The sequence below is a fragment of the Lonchura striata genome, chromosome 8, assembly GCF_050655825.1.
Source record: "Lonchura striata isolate lonStrDom1 chromosome 8, ASM5065582v1, whole genome shotgun sequence".
Lineage (NCBI taxonomy): Eukaryota > Metazoa > Chordata > Aves > Passeriformes > Estrildidae > Lonchura > Lonchura striata.
The window spans coordinates 6,322,653-6,347,690 of record NC_140710.1 but is presented as its reverse complement, the minus strand read 5'-3'; the positions used below and the strand labels follow the sequence as shown (position 1 = coordinate 6,347,690).

General features: G+C 38.2%; 1 protein-coding gene across 14 annotated transcripts in view; it reads left to right on the top strand.

Moving 5' to 3' along the window:
- OSBPL9 (oxysterol binding protein like 9) overlaps positions 1-25,038 on the top strand; it is a 57,692-nt gene that overhangs the window by 17,918 nt on the left and 14,736 nt on the right. For 9 of the 14 annotated variants that reach the window (XR_014957017.1, XR_013340438.2, XM_085586264.1 and 6 more), the window contains 5 exons: positions 6,807-6,883; positions 16,280-16,375; positions 18,102-18,149; positions 22,833-22,862; positions 23,697-23,747. Coding sequence is in view for 11 of the 14 variants with exons in the window: in XM_085586264.1 (XP_085442390.1) it covers positions 6,807-6,883; positions 16,280-16,375; positions 18,102-18,149; positions 22,833-22,862; positions 23,697-23,747 (302 nt within the window). In the remaining 3 variants the exon portion in view is untranslated. Of the gene's footprint in view, positions 1-6,806; positions 6,884-7,570; positions 9,235-16,279; positions 16,376-18,101; positions 18,150-22,832; positions 22,863-23,696; positions 23,748-25,038 lie in introns of those variants that run through there. The other 5 variants (XR_014957018.1, XM_085586265.1, XM_085586269.1 and 2 more) reach the window with 3 other exon arrangements.

Here is a 25,038-nt window from a genome sequence, read left to right as displayed (position 1 = left end):
TTCATGCAGGTCCTTCTTGCACCAGCAGCATCCTGTGTTGTAATTGTTTTCTAATCACCCCATGGTTATGCCATTTTTAATGGGACTTCCTGTACTCAATTGTTATGGTCATATACAAGCAATTTTTTGTTTTCTGTTTTTTGTTTCTGGTTTTCTCTTTTTAAGGTTGAAGCTGCAGATTTCAAAATATGTGTTAAACTTGAGATTAGGAAAGAAATAATACTATTAAACAGTTTCTATGTCATGTGTTGATTTGGTGGGTTTTTTTCTTCCTCTGGAAGAAATTGTTACTTTTGGCATCAATATGAATCTCTTATCTCAACTGTATATGTGATACGTGGCAAGTATTTTGGAAGGGGAAAAATGTCCAGAAAAGGTCTCATATAAGGAGGGGAAAGATACTGGGTAGTTCAACACTCTTCCTTCTCTTTTAACAAGAAATTCCAAATAGCAATAACCTTGAATTTGACCTGTTAAATTGACAACAATTTTATTGGCTAAGAAAATGGTTATATTTTTGTTCTTCTATTTTGATTTTTTTTTAGTTTAAGCCAAAATATGGTTTCTACCTTAAGCTAGTAGTTTCAGAGCTTTATCAGTGGGATCTGCAATGGAAAAAATCCTTTACTGTGAGGGTGGTGATGCCCTGGCACAGGTTCCCCAGGGAAGCTGTGGCTGCCCCATCTCTGGAAGTGTCCAAGGTCATGTTGGACCAGGCTCTGAGCAACCTGGGATAGTGAAAAGTGTCCTTGCCTATGGCAGGTTGTTGGAATGAGATGATCTTTAAGGTCTCTTCCAAACCAAACAATTCTGTGATTCTATGATTATTTTAAATGCAAGCATACCCTAAAATGCATTTCCACAGAATATACCATAGGAAGTATTGCTTAGTGTTGCTATTAATAGTATTTAAGTATTATTTTCTAGTGAAAAACTATATACTTGCCAATTTGTCTCACACTCAGAAATGTTTAATTACAAAATTACATATTACATGTGGATATCCAGAAAGAATTAATAGCAACTTGATCATGGGTTTCCTGTGTCATACAAGTCTCCACCCAAAGCCATGTTTCTGGGCTGATTATAAAGCTTACAAAAAAGGCTTTTGAGCTTAGGTAGCAATAAAAGAACAGTTTAGTTGATTTCTCAAGATCACAGATTCATCTTACAAACACATTGTACTCAGGAGACCTTTTGATGCCTTTTGTTTGGGCATGACTTTGTGTCTTGTGACTGCACAGGAGTTTCCTGTAGGGACAGGGAGCTCAGGCTGGTCAGACACCTGCAGAACAAAAGGAGGATTGATTTATGTGTATGGGTGGAGAATGGCTTTAGGAGGAGGGACAATAATCACTGGGACAACTCCAAAACTATGATATAGAGGAAATAATGTTCAAGCTACTGCCAGATGTAGGAACTGAATGTGTTGAAGGGTATTTGTCAGCAGTGGAAGTACAGTGTTTTGCCAGGATTGGGTGATACCCTGCTTCATCTTGCATGTTTTTCTATGGTTTGAAAGGCCTTCAGTGATTTTAAGTAGCAATTTATTTAGCTATGGAACAGTCCTGTGATGCATGACTTTTCCACCTTATTGAGCACTACTGGTAAAATCCCTCTCCATTGAGACTGGTGGCAGAAATGCTATCGATCTCAGTGTAGCCAGGATTTCATCTCTATTATCTGGTGATTTGTGTGTAAAGATACTACATTAGTTCTGCACTTGGCTGAGAAAATACAGGAATTTTGCATACAAATCAGTGGAAGTTCTGTCAGAATAAAGGCTGCATAATTGACTCTATTGACTCTGTGGGTGTAATAGACTCTTCTTGCTGAGTTCTGCCTGTAAGTAGGTCACAGTGAGTGAAAATAAAATATGCATTTCTTCTTGTGACAGTATAGTGTTTTTATAAGTAATCTAGTAATTTTTTTTCACTAATTCTTCAGGTTTTTCATTCATCCTAATGCCCATGTAGATGCACATAAACAAAAAAATAAGCACCAGTATGCAGATTCTGAGGTGATATATTTTGTGTGTATTCTGTCTTCCAAGTACTGCTGTGCATGACCTAGAAATGCTGGTGGTAAATGCTGTATTGTGGAGCAGAGTTGTTAAACTTGTTTATATCTAATCTTTAGATGCTACCAAGCTTAGGCTGGAAAAAGTAATCTGTTTTATGCTGTACTTTAACATTTGGTATATGTTATATAAGCACATATAATCTCTCCACAGCAAAGTAAATATTATAGGAACTCTAAATTAGAAAATTTATTCTCTATTTGGAAAATTAATAGAGGCTGAGAGCATCTAATGTAGTTGCATTTCATTTGATTTCTTATGCTTGTAGAACAGAACTTTTTAAAATCCTAGACATATCTGATTTAGCAGTTTGGAAAGTTCAGAGATAAAGGACAATTTCATAAAACACAAGGGAATTTTAAACCACATTTTGTTTTGAAATTACAGAAATTCTTCAGGAGAAGTAGTAATTCTTGTATTTAGTACTTTTTTTTCATTCTATAATTTTCTCTTTCATCGATAATTGCTTTCCTTTCTTTGGACCTCCTCTAGGAAAGAGTTCAGATTTATTTTTTTTAATATAAGATTGATGTGAAAATATCTTAGGAATAAGCTTAGCCAGACATATCACCAAAAATGCACATTTAAAAATATCATATTAAAACTCATTTTAATGAATGACATACTTTTCTAGTGTGTTTCTCTGAAATAGTAATTTATAGGACTGTGATCATGTTAAGTACTCTGTGGTTGTCTTAGATATGCCTGAGATGTCACAGTAAATTATACAGGTGTCTTTCAAAGGATACACCATAGAAACAGAGGAGTGAGGGATTAGGCATATGGGAACAAACTGTAATCTAGCTCATAAATATTAATTCTACTAAGAAAAAAAAGTAAAAATATCTTAACTGACATAATCATAATAAATTGCAATGTTTCAGCTATTAATGCACACAGCAGTGATTATGTAGATCTGTGTGGATTTAGCTTCTTTCACGTGCAAGTGTTCACTGTTAAATTGCAGTAAAAACTGAATTAGAATTCTAGCACTTAAAATAAGAGAAAAACACAGGCACTGTTAGTGCCCTCTCAACTGCAGACGTAGCATGGCTATTTTTGTGGATATTTAAATGCTCTAGCACAATTTGAATTTCCGCTAACCAGGTATCACTTGCATTAACCCCTCAGACTAAGAACCACCTTTATAAGTGTCAGGTATTTCTCATGTCCAGGTGTCCTTCAGTGTATCTAGTTGTTTTTTTGTAATACTGCTATTCTAAAATCAGCCTGGGGAAAAACTTGTTTATCTCTCTTGCCCTTCTTCTCTTTTTAGAAGTTTTGTGCCAGGAAGCACCAGATAATACTCCTCTATTTTTGTATAAGCACACCAGTGTAATTCCCTGGACTAGATAAGAATTGCCTTATCCCAAGTGTTTTGTCAGAAACAAATTCTGGAGTAGCTTTCACATAGGAATTGAGGAGGGGATTAACTTTAAAATGGAGCCTGATCAAATAATGGAAAAAGTGGAGTGATTTCAGGGTACTTGAGGCAAGGACTAATGAGCAGGGTGTTCTTGTCCCTACCTGCTGAGGAAAACATTGCAGGTACAGAGTGGATATTAGATGGTGTGCATCACAACCTTCTTAGGTGCAAAGGTATTTTCTTTGATCAAAGTTGCCTTCCTTAAATGAAAAACAGCCTGGATATTTAGCTTTCCCTACAGATGGGTAGATAATGATCTCTGACCATTGTGTGTAGATTTTTCCCATAAATTCTTTCTGAGTGTGTCGACTAATCTCTTTTTTGAATGTTCCCATTGATTTTTTTTTTTTTCCATCAGTGATCTTTTGGCAGCAGCTCAGTTCTAAATTGCTTTTACCATTAGGGAGCTTTTACTTGCACCTAATCTCACAGCAGCCATTTTGATTAGATTTAATATATTTTTCTTGCATCTTGCTTTACTAAAAACTGCATCCTGCTGGTTTTCTCCGTGGTTTTCTGAAGAGTCTATGGAGGAGAGCCAGAAGGATCTGCTATTGATGATAGATGGTCTGAAATTAAACCAGTGTCCTGAACAGAGAGTGCTTAAAAGGTTTTGATGCTGTTTCCATGCAGTAAGCAGTCTTATGGCAGTGTTCCTGGATTTATCATACCCGAGACTTTCTCTAAGTAGCAGGATTGATGAGATTCATGTGTGCTCCCTAAGGATTGATCATGTTATGCCAGAAGATTGCAATGTCTAATACATGAGGAAAAAACCAGCTTTTTCCCTCTCTGCTGAGCCCTGGTAAAGATAGCTGTAAAGAGGTCATCAGAGAAGCAGAAGTTTAAAAAATTTAGTTTATTAATGAGCATGGGAAAGTCAGTTTCATTTTGGAACTGTATGGATTAGTTGGTTTCTAGGTCTTCCCTGCTGCTGTAAGGCCTCTCTGTTCTGGTGAGGTTTCAGATACAAGTCAGAATGTGATAACCTTTGTCAATGGGCTACTGTATATTAAGATCAGTATTTAACTAATACTGTGACCTCTTTTTGCTGGCAGTATGGAAGATCACAGGAATCCTGCTGCAATACAAGGATTAATTCACTGGTCTGCAGCTTAATTGTTTCCTTTTTAGTTTAAATAACCGTGGGGAAAAAACCTTCAACATAGGATGTTTGTATCCCATGAATTACTTAATAGCTCCTCAGTAACTTGTACCCCAGTTCCCCAGTAAGATACTTGTTGGGATTAGGAGATGGTGATTAAAAAAACACCACAGAAAAACAGAAAACAAGCCTGAGAAACCTTACATATGTTAAAATAATGCTAACCACTGTTCTTTTGGATATACCTTTGAAAATTTAAAGCACTGAGACATTTCAAATACTGATAGATTAATGACATGGGTAACTATATATGTATAATGGTGACTGGAAGAATAGTATAGTAAGAATAAACTATAAACTATAATAGTATAGGAAGAATAAACTTGATTGATATGTCTGGCAGGACTAGGCCAAGGAGCCTCGGTTTGGTAAGCAGAACCAAAGAAACTAATAAGCATTGAAATTGTTTCTAGTTGACTAGTTCAGTGATTGAAATTAGTGTTAAGGTGTAATGCTGTGCAAAAAGAACAGTATGCATGTGTGTGCAGAATGTGAAAAGAAGATCTGTAATTTGCATGTTGCAAAGTGAATTTAGTGTAATGCAGTCACTGGAGGGAGTTCACAGGGCCTCTTGTCCCTCCATCCTGTCTGCTTTCACTGCAGTATGAACTTGTCCTCACTGCCTGCTTCAGCTTCTCAATTTAATTATGGATCACCACTAAGAAGAGTTCTGTAAGTTAAAAGTTCTTTCTAATGAGGCATATCCAGCTTTGTAATACTTGCTGCATTTCCTGCAGGAAAGTCATCTACTGTTTTGAGTAACATTTAATTGCTTCTCTGTGCATCTGAAGGCACTTTGGTAGCCACTTTTCCTTATGTCTGGTTTTAATTTGTTCAGGTTAAAGGTCAAAGTACCTGTGGCAGTTGATCATCCTCTACTATTTTAAAAGAAGAGTGAGTAAGGATTGAGAAAAAAAGTAGATATATTTCAATCATTTACCTTGTGTCTAGTAAAAATTTTGTCCCACTATTTGTGAGGCCACCTCATCAGTTAGGCTCTGCGCAAGCTTATGTATTAAAAATACATTCTTAATATTTCTCACAAACACATACATTGTCAGTTCTCTCCTGATGGTTTTGTTAACTTGAGATAATTGGTGTATATATATGCTGAAGTAAACAGTGCAGTATGTTTATCTTTAAATTGGTTTATCTTTAAATTGGTAGAGTTATCTTTGGGAAGTTTAGAAAAATCTACATATTCAGAAGATTTGGGACATTTTTAAGCAGTGATAGGTTTAAGCTGCAGAATTCCAAAAAATAAAAGCAATGGAAACAAAAGGGTGAGGAAGGGAACATTGAAACAAAGTCTTTTGAGCTGGAGAGTACATTTCAGTATAACCTAAGGATATTTCCTCTGAACGCCTTAAAAAATATGTGAGATAGAAATCTCAGTTCGCTGATTCATAATAGGTGCTAGATTCTAGCAGGCTTCCTGTTTCTTTTAATATCTTCCATTTGAATGAGGAACTAGAAACAATTGGTAATAACTGTTCTCAATCCATTTACAGGCCAGTTTGTTTACAGTCTATTTAATGCCTCTGGAATTTTCCCTTCTTTCTTTACCTGGAGTCCACTGACTGCTCCTTTGTTTATTAAGTACTCCTAGAGCACAGCAAGGAACTCTTTCAGACTAGTGAAGTAAAGGCTGCATATCTGTACTGGGGGTAGGGGTAAAAGAAAGCAGTTTTAGAGTAGGATTTTCTTCAATTTAATGTTTGTTGTATGTTTAAGATTATTCTTTGTGCTTCATTATTCACGTCAGTGACCTGTTAGGGTTGTTTGTCCTGTATTATGAATCCATACCTGAAAATTACTATGTCCACACTGAAGTAGAATTACTGGATAATGTATTACAGGTAATTTTCTTGTAAATAAGAAAATTTTAAAATTACTTAATGAATTGATGAACATCTGTGCAAACTCTGCATGTGTTCCCCTAAAGCTGGGCAAAGAACAGAGCTGTAATCACAGAAGAAGAAACAGGATATTAATGTGGAATTATGTGCTTGGTGATAAACAAAGGCAGTGTGATTAATTTCCGTATTTAGTGTGGCCATCAGATCTGTTTGCCTATGCCTTTTAGTATATAAGACTGCATATAATTGAACAATATCTTTTGGATATTTTTTCAGCTCGAGATGCAGATGAGAGGGAGAAGTGGATCCACGCTTTAGAGGACACCATCCTCCGCCATACCCTCCAACTTCAGGCAAGTTTCACTTTCAGTTTTCACTTTTTGCTTTTTGTTTGTCAAAGCAATGAAATGCTAATGTCCAACACATCCTGTATAAAATCTGGCTGTTCAATGGCCTTTACAATTGGATATAGAAAACATCTGTTTAGGTTCGAGTCTGTCACATTTTTCTTGTCCTACCATAATGAAAAGTCAGAATGACACTTTCCTTTATTAACTCAGATTTATAATATATATAGTTATCAATAACTTATATTTATTTATCATGTATATTTATGGTAAGGTTCTGGATTTATTGTTTTACATTTAATTTGAGTTTTGGTTGCAGGCTTTTGTTATTTTTTTTTGCTTAAAACTAGGAGTCCTTTTTGGGTCAAGCCTCTTGTGTGCTTGTATGCCACCTAATTTGGAAATTAAAATGAGACAGCAGCATTGAACTTCTTTCTGGATGACAAAAATGATAAATAGCTTGTTTGAAGTTGGATATCTCTGTGTAAGCTGGGTATTAGTAATTTTCTGGTTCTAAAAACAGATGGTTGGGTTGAGGATAATTCTTAGCTTTAGTTACTTAGTTCCAGGAGTTGGATTCTGTCATCCTTGTGGGTCACTTCCAGCTCTGGATACTCTGTGGTTCTATGATCCAAGATCAGTTTCTGGTGATACTCTAGAGCTGGATATGTCTATAAGACATGCTAAATTTTTTTTTTTTTTTTTTTTTTTTTTTTTTTTTTTTTTTTTTTCCCCTGGAGAGAAACCCAAACTCTCACGAAAGGGATTTGGTTTGTACCATATAGGTGTCTGGTGACAGTGTAGAAATCTTAAAGCAGGTGTTCATTATTTGTGTTAAATAAAGCTTTGGTTATGCTTTTGTAGTATGGCAAGATAATTAGGTCTCTTAACATTTGATTCAGTGTGAATCTCTAATATCACATAAAGAGAAGCTTATGAAGACTGATTTAGATGACATTTACCCAATCTAAAGGGTTAGAACAGCCTGAATTTGACCTATTTAATTTTAGACCCTTGTACTGTCTTAGTCAATTTAACTGTTAGACAGTGAGTTTCAACCTTCTTTCGTCTATTAAAGACCACTACAAATTTTTTAGAGAATAGCAGATCCCTGGATCAGCTTTTTACTTCTCCTACTGTGCCATGGGTATGTTAGAAGTAATCTCTCCATCTGGACACAGTAACTGACGAAGGGCTGAAGAACCCCACTCTGCAGTGGATGTGAGGAGGCAGGGATTACTTAGGGAACAATATGTGGATGTAGAAGGGCTGAGCTCCTTCTCAAGGGATGCCTCTTCCCCCATTTTCTGCTTAGAAAGTGAATAGGTTAATGTGAGTAGTCCTGTTTAGCGTCTGAAATGAAGCAAAAGGAATCTGTGCTGTTTTCTCCACCTGGAAGACTTTTTACGACATGGAGAAACAGAGTCAAGGAATGAAACACCAGAATATATACTGGTTTTATCAAAATGTACACTTCCATGCTCTCTAGAAATTGTGAGTGTAGTTATACTGATGGAAATAGATTTCATGATAGCATCTAATAATGGAACTATTTCCCTTTGCATAACTGTTCACATTCCTGGAGATTTTCAAACAAGTAAGGCATATTTAGGGAAAAAAAACCAAAAAAACAAAACAAACAAAAAAAAAAAAAAAAAAAAAAAAAAAAAAAAAAAAAAAAAAAAAAAAAAAAAAAAAACAACAAAAAAAAAAAAACAAAAAACAAAAAACAAACCACCAGCCCAAGTTAGTAATTTATCTAGTAATGTTTGAGGGAATAATTAAAAACCAGAATTGAGTACTAAGAAACACATACTCCATCCTTGTAAATATGTTCACCATTGAGTGCAATACTTTGTGTGCCACTGCTGTGTGCTCACCAGTCATTTTCAACCTACTTCAGTCATTTTGAACCTTCCTCAGTGTACGGGTCATGTAACCTTTTAGCCTCTGGCCCTCGTTTGTGGGGTCGGTGGAGTAGTGTTCACTTACACCCCCATTCAGGGAATGCCAAGGCTTGCCACGGGAGCTGCTGAACCGATTTAAGAATGAAACACCACTGCACCTCCTTGCCAGAACAGAGGCCGAAGTTCGGGGGGACGGCGCGGGGTGAATCCCGGCAGAAACATCCCCTCGCCTCCATGGCCGGCCGGGCCCTGCTGGGCTTCCCCTCCGAGCCCGGCCGGGCCCCGCTGCAATCTCCGTCCGCCGCGTTCGTGACGCGCTCGGCGGGGCCGCGGCCGCCCTTCCCTTCCCTTCCCTGCCCGCCCCTTCCCGCCCCGCTGGAGGCGGCGCTGCCGGGCCCGGCGGCCGGCCCCGCTGCTCCGCTGCGCTGGTCGCACCGCGGGATGGCCGGTGTGAGTACGGGGCCGCGGGGGGCTGCGGGTGTCCCTCGGGGGGCAGCGAGCCCCTGGCCGGCGCCGCGCTGCCCGCCCGGGCACGGCGCAGCGGGGCCGCGGGCACGGAGCGCCGGGGGGCTCCGGGAGCAGCGGGCGGCCCCGTGTGCCCGCGGGGATGCTGTGGCCGGGTGCACAGACACGCCTTGGCTCCCATAGCCTGCGAGCAAAACGGCGCTTCGTGCACTCGATGTTCTTTCGCTTTCCTTTTCCTTCGGACAAAAAAAAAAATGGGCTCTTTGGGGATTATTGGCTCAGCGGGATGGCGGGGTCTGAGTGCCGCGGCAGAGATTATTTTCTGTAAAGGCGTTTTCTTAGGTTCTTAGTTTCTGTCGCTGACTGAACATGTGGTTCACAGTCACTTAAAACCTTTAGGCGTCTGGTTTTGCCCAAAATGTTGTATCTTTTCAGAATCTTTTCAGTCTGCCTGTGCTGGTACAGGAGTGTTCAAGTTTGAAAGTCAGAGCTGACTTCACTGTACCAAAGACTCATCTGAGCTGTCAGAAACTGCGCCAGACTGTTTGTGTGTTGCGTGAACCAAATCAGGAAGGATTACGGGTTAATGCGAGGTGGAGAGGTGAAGTGGTGTCTTTGTGTTCTCTAGTCTGATTAATCTTGTTGGTTTTATTTTTGCCTAAATGTTCTGCTGTGCTGTCCTTTACTATTTATAATGGAAGTGTTTTTGAAACATAGGCTAGAACACACTTCTGCCCCCACTCCCCCCAAGCCTAAAATGAGCTACAGTCAAGGCACTTAGTCATAAATACATAGAATGTGTAAAGGGACTCAAACTGCCCAGAGGGCTGACCGTTAGTAATGTTGTATCCTAGAGGAACAACAATAAGGAGGAAACATTTCAGATACACTTGAAGCCTAATTTGTTTGAATTTTGAAACTGGAGTGTGCTGTGTTTTCGTATGCCTTGGTATTAATGCTATTACTAAAAATACACGTAGTAGTTTTACTATTAGCTTTATCTGTGGAAAAGTCATTGAACAGATGGTGTGATACTACTGGAAATGCCATTCTGAACCCTGCAGTTTTTCCCCTTATCTCCAAATTGTTACTGTTGTGTCATTAGCAGACCTGTGGCTTTGCAGTGGCAGCACAGCAGTGGCCTCATACCCACGGGACCTACAGGGGAGGGTGTGCATGGGGTGAAGGCATGTTGTGGCTAAAGTTTCACGTTTGTGTTAGGAGATAAGTTATCTCTCATTTTCTTCAGTTCCTCAGCAGCATCTTATATCAACCAGCAGTCCCGTTCAGACAGGACATGCTTCTAATTGTTCTGCTTTCCCTGCTTGTTGTCAAGTACACCCTGGCAGCACCCTAGTGCTACAAGTAGTTTTGGGCAGTGGAATTTGGCTCTGGAATTGTCTCGTGAGTTATAATGGATAGCTCAGGTCTTTTAGGACCACAGTAACACAGTAACTTCTTGTTTGATCTATACAAAACTACTTCAGCCTCTAAATGGCCTCTGTAGAGATAAAGGAACTGAAACTATGAAGGTGGGCCATTTCTAACTGCCATTAAAGTGAAAGGAAGTAAGTGAAAATTAATTGCTTTGTAGGTTGATAATTCCATAATTTGAACAAGGTGTTTACTTCCTAAGTAGCAAATTATAAGAAAATTTGATTCTAATAAGTGGATCTATGCTGGCTGTTGTGAAGAGTAGATACAGAGGCTTAAACACTGAGTTACACCATGGCTTCACCAAAATCTAGGAGTTGGTGCTGCTTGTGGAAGCAGTCTGTCTTCTCCTAGCAAAAGGGAAGAGGCAGTGTGGCAAGAAGAGTTAGAATTTGGAACTTAAAATTGTTATTTTTGCTGCTCTCTCTGCATTTATTTTTAACCCTGATTAGTTTCCACATTGAGTTGTTTATGTGACAAGGTAAATGTTTATGCTGACTCAAAATAAAGAGCAGAGTGAAGGCTAGAGTAAACAGCAGGGAACTGATTTGTTTCCCATTCATTTATGCTGGTGCAAAGTGTTTATGAAATGTTGATAGTAGCAGTTAATTTAGTATCACATTAACCAGGATTTTTTCTGACCTTTCTAAAGCTGTGAGCAAGAGCACAAGGTAGAGTAAAACTTTGTGTGTTAAGTATATTACACTCTGAAGTACATTATATTGTTATTAAGTGGCTTTTCAGTGCTTCTTCTTTTGTGAATCAAGAATTCTTGCATAAAACTAAAACCAGGCTCTTTTAGATTTAGGGTATATCCAGTGTAAATGTTTTCCAAGTGCTAGTGAGAGGGCATAGGGTTGGCAGCCATGCTACCCTTTTCAGATTTTGCTACTGAAATAATCAGGATAGTGCCTGAATACCCCTGTGCACGTGTATTATGTGCATTATCTGCACTGATTATAGATTATAAAGGTAAAGAAATGGGACTCTAAGATATACTTAGTATTTGTGAGGTTTCAGAATTGTAACCTATGCTTTAAAGACACAATTTTACATCAGTGTGTAAATGTTTCTGTCTTCTGAACTTTGTGTTCTTGAAGATCTGATAGTATCTACAGGTACACAGTCTTTGCTAAGCATTTTGTGTTTTGCAGAGCAGAGCCTTTTTTTTTCCTGTAAGAATTGCAATATTCTATTTGAAAGGGTCGTATGCTTTCCACAACCTGTATATTTGTTTTCAAACACTTACATTTTGAGCTTCAAATATTGCATAAAAATCTAGCAGAGGAAAAAATAGTTGTTTTTGCCACCAAAGTGCCCTTGTTTAATGGCTTACAAGTTCATTTCTTGTTTTTCTTCAATTTTTTTTATCAGTGGTCCTTACAGGCAATGTCCAGCTCATCAAAATCAAGCATGTAGGCAGGGGATATGTTTCTGATGAGATAAAAGGCTAAAAGACTGTGGATAAAAGGAAAACATTCTTGTTCACTCCTTCAGACTAACTTACACAGGAATTTTTTGTTGGATTTGGAATCCTAATTAGATGAAGAATATAGAAGAAGTATCTTCAAAAAGATAAGAAATTCCACTCTACAGTTTTCTGCCTTCCTCCCCCAGGAAAGCTATTATGGTAATGCTTTTATTTGAGAAATATAGTTGAGTTTTTCTGGTATGCTTCTTCTAAGGAGGATGCAATCTTTTCATCCCATCTGAGTTTGAAAGAACTGGTTTAAATTAGGCTGAACTACTTCTCAGCATGAACAAGTTTTGAATACAAATGTATTAAAGATATGTGTGACTTCTAATTTGGAGGACAAGGAAACAACGTGAAACTCCCTTGGTGCTAGCAGTTCTGTAGTGAAAATAAGGCTCATAATATGTATTTTTAATTAGGTTATGTTTTGTTGTTGCCCTTCTGTTGGCCTCCTCCAAAAAAAGGATTGTGTACTAAGGGAATAATTTTGCAGGACTCTTAGCATGCAGATTGTTTACTCAACTCGAGAGCAGCATGGAAACCCTTTCCTAGGAAAGCCATTCTGTCTGGTCGCTCCAGATCACTGGGGGTCAGAGAGATCCCACTGGGATCAAAACTGATCTCAGACTGGTCAGTGCTGCTGGGCCCTGCCTCCTCCTGCAAACACTAGCATTGAGGTGTGTCCTGGAGAGTCTGGGCCTTAAGCTTTTGCTGTGTCCTGAAGGGGAAGGACATTCCAGAAGTTTTGGGAGGGAGGAAGGATGAGGGAAGGAATGCTGTGGTACCTTTTTCTCTTTTCTCTAGAGTTCTTATCAGTATAGTTCTCTTGGTGGGGAGCAATCAGACATCAGATTGCTTGTTTTGACATCAAACTTCTTGGTTTGGAAGGTGGTGGCCAGACTAAAATTTTTTAAGTTACTGCCTTCTGCAGCTATTTCATCTGTTAATTCTTTTAAACATACATGAACACAGAGTCTTTATTTGAAGTCAATAAAGTGTACTTACAAATAGATGTAGTTACTCAATGGAAAAAACAAGTTATACTACTTCAGAGAGGCACTGACAGTAAGATAGAGTCAGTGTGTTTCTGGAGATCAGAAATAGTCTGGATTCCTGCTCTTTTTCATTATTTGAAGATACTTATTTTAGAATCACAAGATGTCAGCAGCTGGAGAAGATGTCTGGAAATCACCTGTTCCAAGCACCTTCTCACTGCAAGGCAAACTTGTACAGGTTGTCAAAGGTCAAATCCAGTTGAGTTTGGAGCTCTGCCCTCCAAGGCTGGAGGTTCAACAATATCTGCAGGCAACCTGTTTTGTCAGCCTGTGAATAGGTGAGCACTGTATTGTACAAGTTCCTCATAAAAGTTTGATTGCTTGTTGAGATGGGCAGATTCCTGATGTACGAGTTTGCCAAGCTGTTAAATGCCATTCTGGTGACTCTGCTCACCTGTTTCTTTTGAAGCCTCATTTCCTTCATGGCAGGGAAGGAGAGAAGGGGTCACCATTTTACCTTTACTGTGGCTTTGAGAGACCAGAAGACCAAGAAATAAGCATTTGTTGTGCAGATGTGCACTTCCTGTATCTCCTCTTTCTAAATTACTGCTGGGCTTGAAATACTGATTGATTTTGTTTGCTATTTATCCAGACTGTTTTTTCTATGGTATTGCTCTTTTTAACTTTTCCAAGCATCTTTTGGTTTTCAATTCTAAAACTATGTGAGAACTTAAATTATTAACCTAATCTCATATAAAACAGACTAATGAATTTGCTGAGATTATCAAATTTCATCTTAACTACTCAAGAGCAAACTAGTGAGGTGCTGCAAATTTAAGTACCTGTGCTTTGCAAAACTATTCTCATCTTTCATCTCAGTTATATTCAGTTTGACACTTTACCTGGTTTTATGGCTTTCTCCTTACTTTGTTGAAGTTTTAATTTTCTTATAGAACTTCTTAGGTTACAAATTTCACTCTGTGTTTTGTGTGGGTGTCTGCTCAGTTGTAACACTGGATGTTTTTATCAGCTTTTCCCTTAGTACTAAGAGCCTGAAATTTAAGAATGGCATTTTATCTTAAAGCCACCACTAAAAATACCAGATAGTTACATATTAGTAGTCATAGAGTGAGGACTGAAATAAAAATCAGCATTTTGATGCAGGATACAGATAACATGCACTGTAAACTATATTTCTGTGTATCGTATCTTCAGCAGAAATTTCCTGTGTAGTTCATGTGGTTTGGTGTATGAAATCTGACCTCTAGAATTTTTAACTGAGTTTGCAGGACCATTTGCAGAACTGACAAGGCTGGCTGGTAGCTGTACAGTCAATTCCATTTTCAACAAGGAAATTGAATACTAATGTCACATTATTTCAGCTGTAGTTTCAGTGTAATTTAAACGAGTTTGAGGGAATATCAAAAGTTGCTGGGTTGAGAGCACTCTCTCTACTGCCTATTAGTTTTTTGATAACTTGTTTAAACTCGGTGCTTTTTGAATTAATTTTTTGTCATAGCCAAAATGGTTTCTTTTTTCCTCATCTTCACCTCCCTCCTCCTCATTTCACAGCACTATTTCTAAATTTGTCTTGCGTTGACTGTCTAATACAGGTGAAGTATCTTTTTGCTTACAAACCCATCTGTATGGATAGATATACTCCTGTAGAGCTGTTGTCAAGATCTGTATGCCCATCTGCAGTAAATGAATAAAGAGTAATATTTTCTACAATCAGTAGATGGGTTTATGTTTTAGGCTGTGTGGGATATTGTGCAAGTCATTCCACTGCTGCACAAAAATGCTCACACCTCTAAAGAGCCATCAATAAAACTCTTAATATGACAGCCCAATATAATACAAAAATAAGAGAAATTGTCTGTTCTGACAGAGCAGACAATACCAAAGAAAACATTGCACTAATGTGGAATTTTACAAATACAGATTGCCTGTCTTCCTCCATGTGGAATGTTTTTCCCCACTGGCTGATCTCTACATGCTCAGACTCTTGAGATCCTCAGCAGTTCAAATAGCAGTTGATGGTTTCAGCAGAGTTTGAAGTTATCCTGTTTGAGATCAATATGAACACAGGTGAAAATATTGAGGCTGGTAGCAAAGTTGTCACTGCTGTGATGTTCTCAGGATTATGCTATTTTACAATTGATGCTTGCTTCTTTATCCTTCATGGGATTTTTCCTCCTATATATATTTATCCTACAGTTCACAATTTTTTGTACTGGGTGTACTTCAGTATTTGTTTCTCAGATCCATTTCCATTAAAGGTATTATATAAATAAAGCTTTAATGTGTTTACATAGCATTTGTGCACAAAGGCAGAAGTCATCAAGAATTCTCTATTTTCTTTCCTTTAATGAAAGATGTGGTATCCCAGTGGGAATTTGTTTGGGTCTTTAAATCAGTGTTGTATCACTTTAGAGATAGGAATTATGTCCTATACAGAAGCGTGCTCTGAGTGTTATTAGGAGAAACAAAGTTCCAAACTTAATCATTCTCGTTGCACTGATACATTGTCCTTGGTGGTGTATCTGCAACAAGTGTCAAAATTCAGAAACGGTGACAAGGATGCAAGTTATTATAGCTGGACAGGAACTAGGGCAACCAGGGCTAATAATTTTGAACTTTTTAGATCAAAGGTATTTAAGAAAAGATTTAGCAGTTGTTGGCTAGTGAAGCTGTGAGTTGAGCAATACTGTCTGAAGTGTGAAAATTGCAGTTATCCCATTGGGTATGATTTGGGCTTCCCTAGCTGAAGTGTAAGGCTATGGAATCACAAGACAGTCTTCTGAAAAATGTGAATTCTCCTTTATATTTTATAGAGAAACTTTAATCAGTGTAATTTAAGAGGATTTGTTAAATCATAAGTAATGAAGTACTCTGGTGTGTGATGATTATACCCCCTCTGAAAATGTGGAGCAATTTACTGCTACTGATTTAGCTGCAAATAGAAGCCAAATGTGTTCAGCTGTGTGCCTGTGTTTGCACGTGGCAGGATGAGAGGCAAGGCAGCATTTTCAGTCATATGGCAGGCAAAACCATATTGTTGTTGTATTTTTTCCTCCTCTGAAACACTAATTAAATATTTTATTTTTACTTGTTTATTTATTTCTAGGGTGTGGATTCAGGATTTGTTCCCAGCGTTCATGATTTTGACAAAAAACTTACTGAGGCTGATGCTTACTTACAGATCTTGATAGACCAGTTGAAGGTATGGTAACTAAATGTTGCATTTACTGTGTTGGGGTGTGTTTGTCAGGCTGGATTTCAAGGCCAGCTTGAAAGGAAGCTCAACAGAGAGAGTAAGTCAGGATGGATATGCCTGTCTCTTAGGATTGTTAAAAATTGGAATATCTCAAGCAGATTTATATAAAATTGTTTACAACTGCTGCAGGATTCTGTTTTATATAAAACCTTGATGGAAATGGCAAGGTTAAATATGTTAAGTTTAATTTTGAAGCATAATTAAATCATTGTGTTGCTCATAGCATTTTAGAATCTAACTTGAGAAGATTTTGTCAAGTGATGTGTAACTACAGTTGCAGATCATTTCAGACTTTGTTGCAGTGAGGGTGGATAACCCATGCTTTGTCCTTGAGTGAAAACATTCCGTGGGGGTGTTGTACAATACAGCTCTTTTAAACTTTGTATTTTAAGAAGAGGTGGGACTGCAAGGAACAGTGAGGTCATACCTCTCAGTACTCACCTTACTGAGAAAAACACTTTTTGCTGCTGCTAAGGCCACCTTTTTCCCATGACTCAGCTGATTAAAATTGCTGTTAAATTGCTTCAATTCTGCTGGGTTGGATTTTTTCCCCTAATATAATGTGCAAGTATTGCATGTGGGATATTCAGCAAAAATTCAGTTGGAGGGTAGGGTGGAGAGGGGGATGAGCACAGCAACAAAAATGAAGGTAGGCAGAAGAGATGCAAACAAAATTCAGAGCTGCCCTGCAAAGACTTGATCAGGAGCTGTCTTTGCCACTCTGGAGCCATCACTTCACTGACAGAAGGTATTTAAATGCTTACACCTTCTAATTCTTATTTCAGGCCAACTGGGGAGAGGGGGATAGAAATTAATTAATAATGAAAGATGAGTCAGTTTGAGGATGGACAGAGACCAAGATCACAGTCTATTTTTAGAACTAGAAATCAGCCCTCAAGGGAAAGGGAACACATGAGAAGGTTTGAGGCAAGCAGTTGAGTGGAGAGCTGCAGCTCACTTCCTAAAAATTACATCCTCTTCTCTAAGTTACAAGGGTGATGTGATGAACTTTCAGCATTGCCTGTAGTCTTTTTTCTTCCTTGATGGTTGTGTGTGCACCTTAGAGTGCCCTCACAGGCCTCTGGTAACTCTTTCAGCTCAGCTTGTGTTAAATGCACATGCAGGCTTTTCAGTGAGGGTTTGTTTCACTTTGTTTTGTCACATCTCATATCCCACTTTTAAGAAAATAAACATAAATTAATGCTAGGAAGTCATATCTCCCCCCAAAAAATGTGCTTACATGGTTTGGATCATGTGCCTGAATCAAGGTACCTGGAAGGTTTGATAAGAGTTAAAGATCTTCTGGTTAAATGCTTCATAAGCCCCAAAGGTTTTTACTGAAATAGAAGAAAGGCAGCTGGAGGTTTTTATGATGAGTTCAGTTAGGTTACTTAAGCTCACCTTTTTGTTCAAATCATGCTAGAATTGTCAGGCTTAGCTGTGAGATTTGGTCTCTTGCAGAATGGGATGATGTGAGAAATTAGTTACAAATCTGTTATATTACAAATGCTGTGAAGAAATACTAGACCAAAACTGCTTTGGATCCTAATACCAGCATTGTATGACTTTATCCTTATTAAATGTTTTTTGTTTTGAAATGTTGGTGTTTCTGTCTGATTTTATATGGAAAAATAACACTTTCAGTATTTTCACAAGTGTCTTTTTCTTTCAGCTCTTTGATGAAAAACTCCAAAACTGCAAAGATGATGAACAGAGAAAAGCAAGTACATTTTATCTTAAAAATTGTTTATCAGCTGATGTTGTGCATCGGTTTGCTGCAGTAGAAATGCTAAGTACACGTTTATTGGGTTGTCAAAATCACTTCAAGCAATTTGAATGGCTTAAAACAGTTGTGTTGTGACTAAGTTTCCAAAAAAACTTTTAGTAATAATGGTAGTCATAACATTAAAAAAGGTTTCAGTCTGTCAGAAATAATTGCTCCTCTGCTATTCCATATATTGAAATACTTCCAACAGTGTTGAAAGTGCTTTAACTTAAATCTGCTACTTTTAAATCTTTAACAAGCATGAGTATTTAATGTTGGTAAGAATTGCAAAGCTATTCCAAAGGGGGGGAAAAAAATCCTCCTAATCATGTATTTCACATAATCAGTCTGCATCCTGTATAGGTCTGTGACACATTGAAGTCTGAGAATACTACAGTTTATTCTCTGAGGTGAGGGTGCCAGAAATGTAGTACAAATGTGGTAGGAATGGGGAGCACTGCTCTTTAAGCAAGGGTGTAATTCAATTAAATGGTTTGTGTTCTTTGCATCCCCTCCTGTTCCATCGCAAAGTCAGCTCTGCAGGTCTGGGTTCAACCACTGTTTAAGAAAGGCTGGCACATACCTTGGGTGGTGTAGGTTTGGCATTAAGTGTCATGCTGGTTTAATGTATTAGTGTGTGTGGAGGAGGGATTTAACAATTCTTTAGGAAGGGTTTGTTACAGAGGAGTTTCTTCTCTTCAGCAAATGAGTAATTTTGATAACATGAAGTAGTGGTGTATTTCATCCTTGTTCTCTTCCTCAATGTCTCTTGTGGAAAACAAGCTGTGTTCTCGTGGTTTGATTCCTGTGCTGAAAACTCTTTGATGTTTTCTGTGTTTAGTTTTACTTCTTTATAATGGTTGTGACCTTTCAAATGTGTTAGGTGGTATCTTGGGGAGTTCTTTCTTGTGTACAGGCTTTTAAAAGAACTTTGAAGTACCTCTCTGTCAGTGTATTTAATCTGTAGACAACTGACCACAAGAGTAAGGTCTAAGGATTTGTATTTCTCCTTCAGTGTTTTGCTGGGTAGAGTTGTCCTTCAATGTTGACCTCCCTCTAGATGCTACTTTGCAGATCAGGCAGTACTTTCTTTTTTTTTGTGGCAGTGCTCCTAATCCCTAGAGACTTTCCACATGTTGTGCTGACTTTATTTGTCTGTGCTAGGTATCTGTGGGACAGATGGATTGACTTTATAGAGAAAAGAGGAGGCTCATTTCAAAGAGACTGGCATCTTCTGGTTTTAAATCTTGATGAGGGTTGCTATTACTACAGATTCCATTTATTCTCTATTAAAAATGAAAAAGACTTGACAAAGCATTCTTTTGTCTCTGCCTGTACTAAGTGTTTTTTGATACAGTATTTAGCAGTTTCTCTGTTTGTTTATGGAAGTATGGTTCAGATGTCACATTATGAGCTGAATGTAATCTGCAGGGTACTTGCAGCAAACCCATAGTTTTTTCTCCAAGAAAAGAAGTTTTAGATATTTGAGTTTTAAGTACTTCCCAACCAGCTCAGTGCCGTTCTGCAACTGTTTATGGCCAGAGATTTCAAACCTGAGCTGTTGTTTTTGCAAGTCCACAGAGCACTGGATGAGCTGCCTTTAGTTTCAGAATATTTGGTCTTTTGAAGATGATGACATATGTTATAGGTGTTCTGACATGCCTCAAGATCTCCTGGGTATCTTCCTTCTGAGATGTGGTAGTTAAGTTTCAATGAAGATAGTGCAGATGTAGGCCTGATGAAAATGCAGAGATTTTCATGACTACCCTGTGCTGCATTGCTGTTCCTGCAGAAGTGCAGCTAGCAGGGTATGGTGGGATCATGCACAACCAGCAGTGCTCCAGTTCTGCTGAATCTGCTGCTGGGGTACAATGTTTGTATCTGATTGCAGAGGAAGGGAAGGGGAGGTGTCATCTGATCTGAGGGTGCTGGTGTTTCAAGGTGAAGACAAGACAGGATCTTGCTTTCTTACAGTGTGACCAATATTACTGTTTGGAACTCCAGCACAGCTTTTTTGTTCAGTTTGGTGTAGTTATCCTGACCACACATCAGGGAGAGGAAAACTGGAGCACTCAAAGGCATCACAACAGCAAAGGGGTACGTGTTTGCAGGCTGGAACAAAGCTGACATTACTTAACAGGATTTGGAGGCAAGTGCAGCCTGTTTAAGCTGTTTGGTTCAAAACAAGTGCTTTTTGTGAAGTAAATCCAAGGCTGAGCACACAGATTTGGGTTGCACCTTACAGATTTCAACCATGAGTCAGCTCCCCCTTTGTGCCTCTGCTGCCACTCTGTGCTGGTTGAGCTGATCCCTCTGTAGTCACATGATTGTTGAATGAGGCAAAAATCATGTTGGTTGAGAAAAAATTAGCTTTCTTAGTGATTTCCTAAAAAATCAGATGTCAAGGAGATGCAATGTGCAGCAACTAGAGGGAGTAGTTTCAGCAGTAGACTGCAGCTTGATTAGATTAAATATAGCAAATTGCGTTCTGCAATTGTAAATCTGCATTCTGGAAAAGTAGATCTGCAGGAAGTTGGTGTGTCAGATGAAAATATGTGTATTCATTACTGAAATCAGGGGAACTGTCTTACTAAAATTTTATCTTAATCACTTTTCAAAGACTAGGGAAGATGAAAAGAGAAAATTGTGATAAATGATAGTAGTAAATGTTTGTTTGTTTATTTTTTTAATTGGTAGTATCTTTTATCTTCAACATACTTGTGGTTTTCCTTACAATTTTATAGTGTCTAAATTATCAAAGTTCTGCGTGCTGTGTTCTTGCAAGGTGATTATAGAGCACAAATGTGAAAAATACTGGATCAGTGCAAACTGTCACTGCTTAATTTGGCCAGCTCACAAAGGATTCATTTCCAAAGAGGGAAAAACTATGGTTCTATAATTTGCTGAAAGGCCTTAGAAGTCTACTTGTCTTGAAGATTTTTCCCTTTCAATCTTCCATGTGATCTTTGATAAAAATACCCTTTTGTCTGTACCTCTGTGTGAGAATAACAATGTCTCAGTGAACTGTTTGGAAAATTACAGATGGGTGGGGAGAAACCAACATCACTGAATTGCATCACATGGCCTGAGGTCACTTTCTTATTTTCAGCAAAGGTGATGTCACTGAAGGGACTGAGATCTCAGTTTATTTGGTGTATAAATACTCTATAACCAGTTGGGGAAAAAATTAGTAAAGAATGATCAAAGCTGCTGATGGGTGCTTCCAGTTGGCTGTACAGCCTTGAGACTGCACGATCTCCTTCAGCTGCATCATCTTTCATCCAACAAGATTTGTTTATTTGGGTGCATTGCCTACCCTGTTTTGGTGCTAAAAGGCTCAAAACTTCTATGCTGTCTTATTTAAAATGCTTTTTTTGATATGTGTTGATAAAGTTTAGACTGGATGTCTCGTAGAGATGTGAAAAACAAACAAAAACAAAGCCAAGGAATTTTTAGCTGTTGGCATGTTTCTCTGCTAGCAGCAGGAGTAAATATAACTTCATGATATAGCATCCCTTGTATGATATATCCTAGGTAAACATGATCCAGCTTTTCCAGTTTTTAGTAGGAAGGGCTGAGTCTGGGTTCTGTTTGGCCACCTCTTGCCAATTAATCCTGAAGAAAATGTACAGCATCCCTTGAGTAATATCTAGAGCATAAGAAATATATCTGGAGCATAGCTGAAAATTTCCCCCCAGGAATTGCCTGAGAGGCTGTCACTGCATTTGTTTTCTTTTTAATCCACAAATTGGGACTGTTCATTTTTGTGGATTTATAGCTGCCTGTTCTTTTATGCTTTATAGTTTGCTTGCAATGCCTGGTGCAGGGAAGGGATCTTTTACACACTTGGATTATTCAACCATCAAGAAGATTGTGACTCAAGTCACATGAGACACTCAAATTAATCAAAACAAAGAGCTCCTGTAATTGCATTAGTAGAGGTTCAGTGCTGAGTCCAGTTTAGTGATTTTGCCTCCTGCAGACAGAGCCAAGGACATCAACAGGAAGCATCTGCCCCTGAACCAGGTCACACCGATGTGGAACGTGGCACGCAGATGCCTTTTGCATGCCTGAGGTGCAGCTCCACACAGGAAATCTTTATGAACCAGTGTTTCTAGATAAAACTCAGCAGGCACATTTCCAGATGCACTTTTACTGGCAGTGTAGGAAGAGCAGGAACATGTGTGCACTGTTATTTTCTGTGATTTATTTCAAGCTGTGCTTAACCGCAAATGTTTATTGTACTTGCATGATGGTCACTTCGTGTAATAGATTTGAAATGTGCTGCCATTCAGTGCACTTTATAAGGATGCAAAATTAACTTAGAATCTTCATGCTGCATTTCATTTTTGTTGATGTTATGCAAAAAGGAAGTATAGATTTTAATGGGTAAATGTGTGTAATGTCACTGTTAAGAAATTCTTAACCTTGTCATCTTTAAATTTGAATTATCAGTTTGACTTCAGTCTTGTCTTGCAAATTGTGTCTATATATGGAAATAGTCTTTAACATGTTGTTTAAGGGTTTTTTCCGTCCCCCAATTTAAAATTAAAATATTGTGTTTATACAGTATTTAGGTCAAACCAGATGCTGGAAATTCTGTCTTTAATCAAACTTATTTTGATTTTTCTTTTACAGAAGATTGAAGGTCTCAAAGAAACAACCAGTGTAAGTTTCTTTAATATTTGTAACTCTTATATATTGATTCTGAAATTCACCTTATTTTCTTTGGGAAGTCTTTAAAGCCTTTTTAGAGAAAAATGAGAATCCATATTAGGTCCAACATTGTGATGGCAGAGACAGCCTGGTTCTGGGGCTGTGTTCAGATTTCTGTCCAGCACCTTGGAATATGGAATAGCTGGGGCTGGAAGGGGTCTCTGAAGGTCTGTAGTCCAACCCTATGGTCAGAGCACCATCAGCTGGGACAGGTTGCTCAAATGTAGTTTGGGTTTTGACTAACTCCAAAGCTGGAGGCTTTACAGCTTCCCTGGACAATCTGTTCCAGTGTTTTATCATCCATAAAAGAATAAAAGGTGTTTTCTTCTGTTTAAGGTGATTTTCCTGTATTTCTGTTTGTGGCCATTGCTTGTCCTGTCACTGGGCTCCACTGAGAAGAGTCTTGCACTGGCTTCCCCTGCCTTCCTTGTCAGATATTGATCCCCCTTGAAAAGGTCTCCCTGAGCCTTTTCCTCTCCAGATTAAACAAACCCAGCTCTCTGAGCTTCTCTTCCCATGATAATTTACCTGCCTGCAGCACTCTGGGAGTTTAGAGCTGACCCCCATTTCACCCCGACAGCCTGGCTTTGTACTGTGTGTGACTTTGGAAACTTCAGTTTTCTGCTGCTGTGCTTTTGTCTCTTGGAAAAAAAATGGGGGAGGGAAAGTAGGGGTTCAACAGAACTGGGTGTCCATTTAGTTCACACCCAATATTCTATATAACTAATAAATACAAAATATTAAGGGATAGTAACACAATCTTTTCTGATACTTTTCTTTTCCTAGAGCATGGTAGAATCAATAAAACACTGCATTGTGTTGCTACAGATTGCTAAAGTAAGTACACTGTAAACTATTCTGAATTTTAGTGATGCAGCATTAATCTAATTGAAACCTAAAAGTGCCTTGTATATGATCCAGGAACAAGAAAACAATTATAAATTGATTTCTGCTTTTATTTTAATGAAGTTTCTGAAATACTGAGCTCCAGAGCAGACAGTCCTGTTAATGCTCATGGTAACAGTCACGTTGGTTCGAGTTTTCTTTCAGATAAACTGCAGAGTTTGCTATTAGACTAAAGAAGAACTTAGACAAATGTCAGGTTGACAGAACAGGAACTTGACAAAACTCTTCTTTCTGCTTCATTTAAGAATGTGGCTAACAAGTAAAAAGGGGAAAAAGATGATGGAAATAATGAAACTGGTTTGGCAAGGTCTGTCACAGGTCTGAAGTTCATGATGATATTGGAACTTCCTGAACTTAGAATTGTTTTATTTGAGAATGCAGTTTGGGTAATGCACTTATGGTTTTCACATATATGTTTCATTAGATTTTAAAATTTGGGGAGTTTTGGATTTACTTTTTGTCAGATTCTGCCCTTACAGGTTTAACATTCTATATTTAGGATTTGTGCATTATGAGCTGCTGATTTGTATCTTGTGACCAAAGTGGAGGGAGGTGATATTTTGCAAAGAAAGAGAGATATTTTCAGAATTTTGGGCTAATCTACTCAGAACACATTCTGATTTATCCAGAAATAGGTGTGGGCTCCTCGATTATTTTTTTCTGTAATTTAGATCAAGTATTTTTTTGTGGCTTTGGAATGGAAGACTGCTGTTTGTCTTTATTTTAGATGCCAGATGTGTTGAACAAAATCTTGAGTGCAATGAAAATTGAATATTTAGAATCTTACAGGATCAAAAGTCATTCACTGAAAGGATCAGTGCATGTTTTGTGAAATTCAATTTTCATATCATTTACTCAAGATTTTTTGAAGAAAATGTTTGTTAATTAAGAGGCTTGTACAAAACTGAAATTTTTCACAAGCACAGGGGTTGAAACATTGAAATAGTTTTGTGCCACATTAATTTGGAGCTAGCACAGTCTTTATTTAATATGCAGTGATGCTACTTCAATCCTTCACTGTAGTGCCAGCAGAAAAGCCTTTCAGTATTTAATTTGCTGGTTTTTAGTCCTGGGTATATTTAGAGGTGTTTTAGTACAGTGAAGTCAGTAGACAATATGTCATTTTTTAGGGATTTGATGGAGACAGTTGTAAATAGGTTAGATAGTAATATGCTGATTTTCTTGTCTATATGTGATTTGCTGTATTGAGGAAGCTGTTGGA